The sequence below is a fragment of the Nanorana parkeri genome, unplaced genomic scaffold, assembly GCF_000935625.1.
Source record: "Nanorana parkeri isolate BGI_ZX_2015 unplaced genomic scaffold, ASM93562v1 scaffold1038, whole genome shotgun sequence".
Classification (NCBI taxonomy): domain Eukaryota; kingdom Metazoa; phylum Chordata; class Amphibia; order Anura; family Dicroglossidae; genus Nanorana; species Nanorana parkeri.
In genome coordinates, this window is record NW_017307306.1 from 57796 (window position 1) to 60320 (window position 2525).

Genomic DNA, 2525 nt, shown 5'->3' on the forward strand with positions numbered 1-2525 from the left:
GCCGCCGCTTGAGTGGGGCAACTCAGAATAATAACGTGCTGGATTAGTGTGATCCTAGTTCATTTTATTACTTAATTAATTGCTGTGCTGTATGTGTATAGGTCAATGCCAGGGATCCCAACGTGAAATAAGCAATTTCAGGGAGGTGTCCCTCTCATTTCAGTGAGGTGCCCTCTCCCCCCCCCCATCTGCGGAGGGGGGTTAGGGGGGCAGGGAGAGAAATGATGGCAGATAGCACAGGAAGCAATAGCTTCTTTGCTATCTGCAGACTTTTTTTTTTTTTATTAGTATTCTGCCAATTGCAGTTGTCAGAATAATAAAAAAAAGGCATAAGAATGCTTAGCTAGATTCCTATTGGCTATTTCACTTTGCAATAGCCTATAGCAAACTAGCTATTGCACCCACCCCCTGCTGCTTTCAATCACCAGAAGAGGACCTGATAGAAAAATTCAGTGCAATAGCCAATAGCTATGCAATTGTATGCCTTTTTTTTTCTTTTCTGACTGACGGTCAGGCCGCGGCTCCCGATGTAGAGAGGTGGGTACGGATCAAAAGAACTTTGATCGATCAAAATAATTTTGATTGATCAAAAAATTAACGATTAATCGAGGGATTAATCGTTAATTTCCGCAGCCCTAATTAATATGTATTATGATAACCTTTAACTAATTTGTCAACAACTGATCTCTTCACTTGTTCTGCATACTAGACTTTATACTGAGTACATTTCATATGGATTTATTAACATTTACTGTGTTTGCATTGTTGTTTTGCAGATTTTAATAATAAAGTTTCAAATTTAACTTTGTCTTCAGAATTGTTCTCAGCCAACAAACTATTTATCCAGTCCAAGGAATACCATATGGGACAATGGAAAACCAAGGCTCACCCCACCTAACAGCAGTTTATCCAGTGTGCCTATAAGGAATACAGTGGGCAAGGGTAATTTCCCCATATTTTCTTTTATTATGAATGTTGCTATTTGGTAGATTTGTGGATAGCTCAACTTCCCAAACTATTTATTTTATAATAAACAGAAAAAATACCTACAATATCAGGGTTTGTACAACACCCCTTTTCATTAGGGCTTGAGGTACAGTCTGAAAAGGATGGTGGACCACCATTCAGGAATTCAGGGTTAAGGATGCTCCTTCTTCTAAAGCAGGCTTCAGAAGCTGGCTTAAAGTGGCCTGCTGCTCATGATACAATAAATAGATCTTGAATCTGAAATTCTTGCACTGTTGTCTAACCAGAACCATTCCACTTTATGAAACAGACTTTATCCCCAACTGAAACTGAAATACCAGAGGATCCAACATCACACTCTGGAATCTGATATGAACCTTGACAGCTGAGGGGTTGTTCACACTAAATCCGGACCAGATCTGCATGTGTTTCTGCACATGCAGTGCAGTGTGTTTTGCTGCGTTTTTACCGTGTTCCAGGCCGTTTAAAAAAAAGCTTAATATGGGCTTTCAGTGAGTTCCAGGGCGTTTGCATGCGTTTGTGGTGTGTTAGCATGTGTTTTGGTGCATTCCAGAGCAGAAAAATTAGGGCATGCTGCAGTTTTTCCGGTGCATCCCTAGTTATTATTATACATTTCCCCTGACCCCCCCTCCCAGGTTCAGCAGTGGTGCCGATTAACCCCTCCCTCTCACTGCCCTGCTCAGACAAGCTTTGGTCCGTCAGAGCAGTCTGATGCATAGCGTCGGGCAGGCTAGTGCATCAAGCATAGCAGGCAAGGCTGCATGCAATCAGGATGATTGTGTGCGGGCCCTCTTCTTCTCCTCTGGGCCCTCCCCAACACGCAGAACGCCAGGGCCCAGTCACGATTGCGACCGTGGTACTTCCGCCAGTGGCTGGGGCCCTGTGCTGCTAGGGCCAGGCCTCCTCCAGCACTGCGGGGGCCCGGCCACCCACTCACCTTCCACCATCAGCCGATACTCAAAGTGTATACCTTTAGGGAGCAAAAATAAAAGATCAAAGACTAAACCAATATGGTTTAACCAGTTGACATCCGCGGTGTTAAACCCCCTTCCCATCCAGGCCATTTTTCAGTATTCAGCGCTGCGGTACTTTAACTGACATTTATTACGTCATGCAGCGATGTACTGAAATGAATTTTATACCCTTTTTTGGGGACAGATAGAGCTTTCTTTTGGTGGTATTTATTCACCACTGGGGGTTTTATTTTTTTACTATATTAAGGAAAAATTACCGAAATTTAAAAAAAAAAACAGTTTCCCCTATATTAAATGATAAAACATTTATTATTACCCAATTTTTTGGTAAAATATAAAAGATGGGGTCACGTCGGGTAAAAAGACACTAAACATGTCAAGCCTTAAAATTGCGTGCGCGCGCGAAACCTCAAAAAACGATAATACCCAAAATTGGCCCTAGGCGACGCTTTAAAAGCTGTTACCGCTCATCAGTTTAGTGTTATCAGTGATTGATGGCCCTAAAATGATTGCTCTCACTGCGACGTTCGCGGCGATATGTAACATGTGTAGCGCAATTGTAAT

At 42.5% G+C, this 2525-nt stretch overlaps 1 protein-coding gene across 1 annotated transcript in view; it reads left to right on the forward strand.

Annotated features, from left to right (window-relative positions):
- Window positions 1-1336, forward strand: part of LOC108796009 (adhesion G-protein coupled receptor D2-like) — a gene marked incomplete at its 5' end in the record, with an annotated part of 51790 nt that extends 50454 nt beyond the window's left edge. Inside the window, 2 exons of the mRNA XM_018567374.1 lie at window positions 816-942; window positions 1254-1336. Coding sequence (XP_018422876.1) covers window positions 816-942; window positions 1254-1336 — 210 coding nt within the window. The remainder of the gene's footprint in view (window positions 1-815; window positions 943-1253) is intronic.
- Window positions 1337-2525: the final 1189 nt, after the last annotated feature.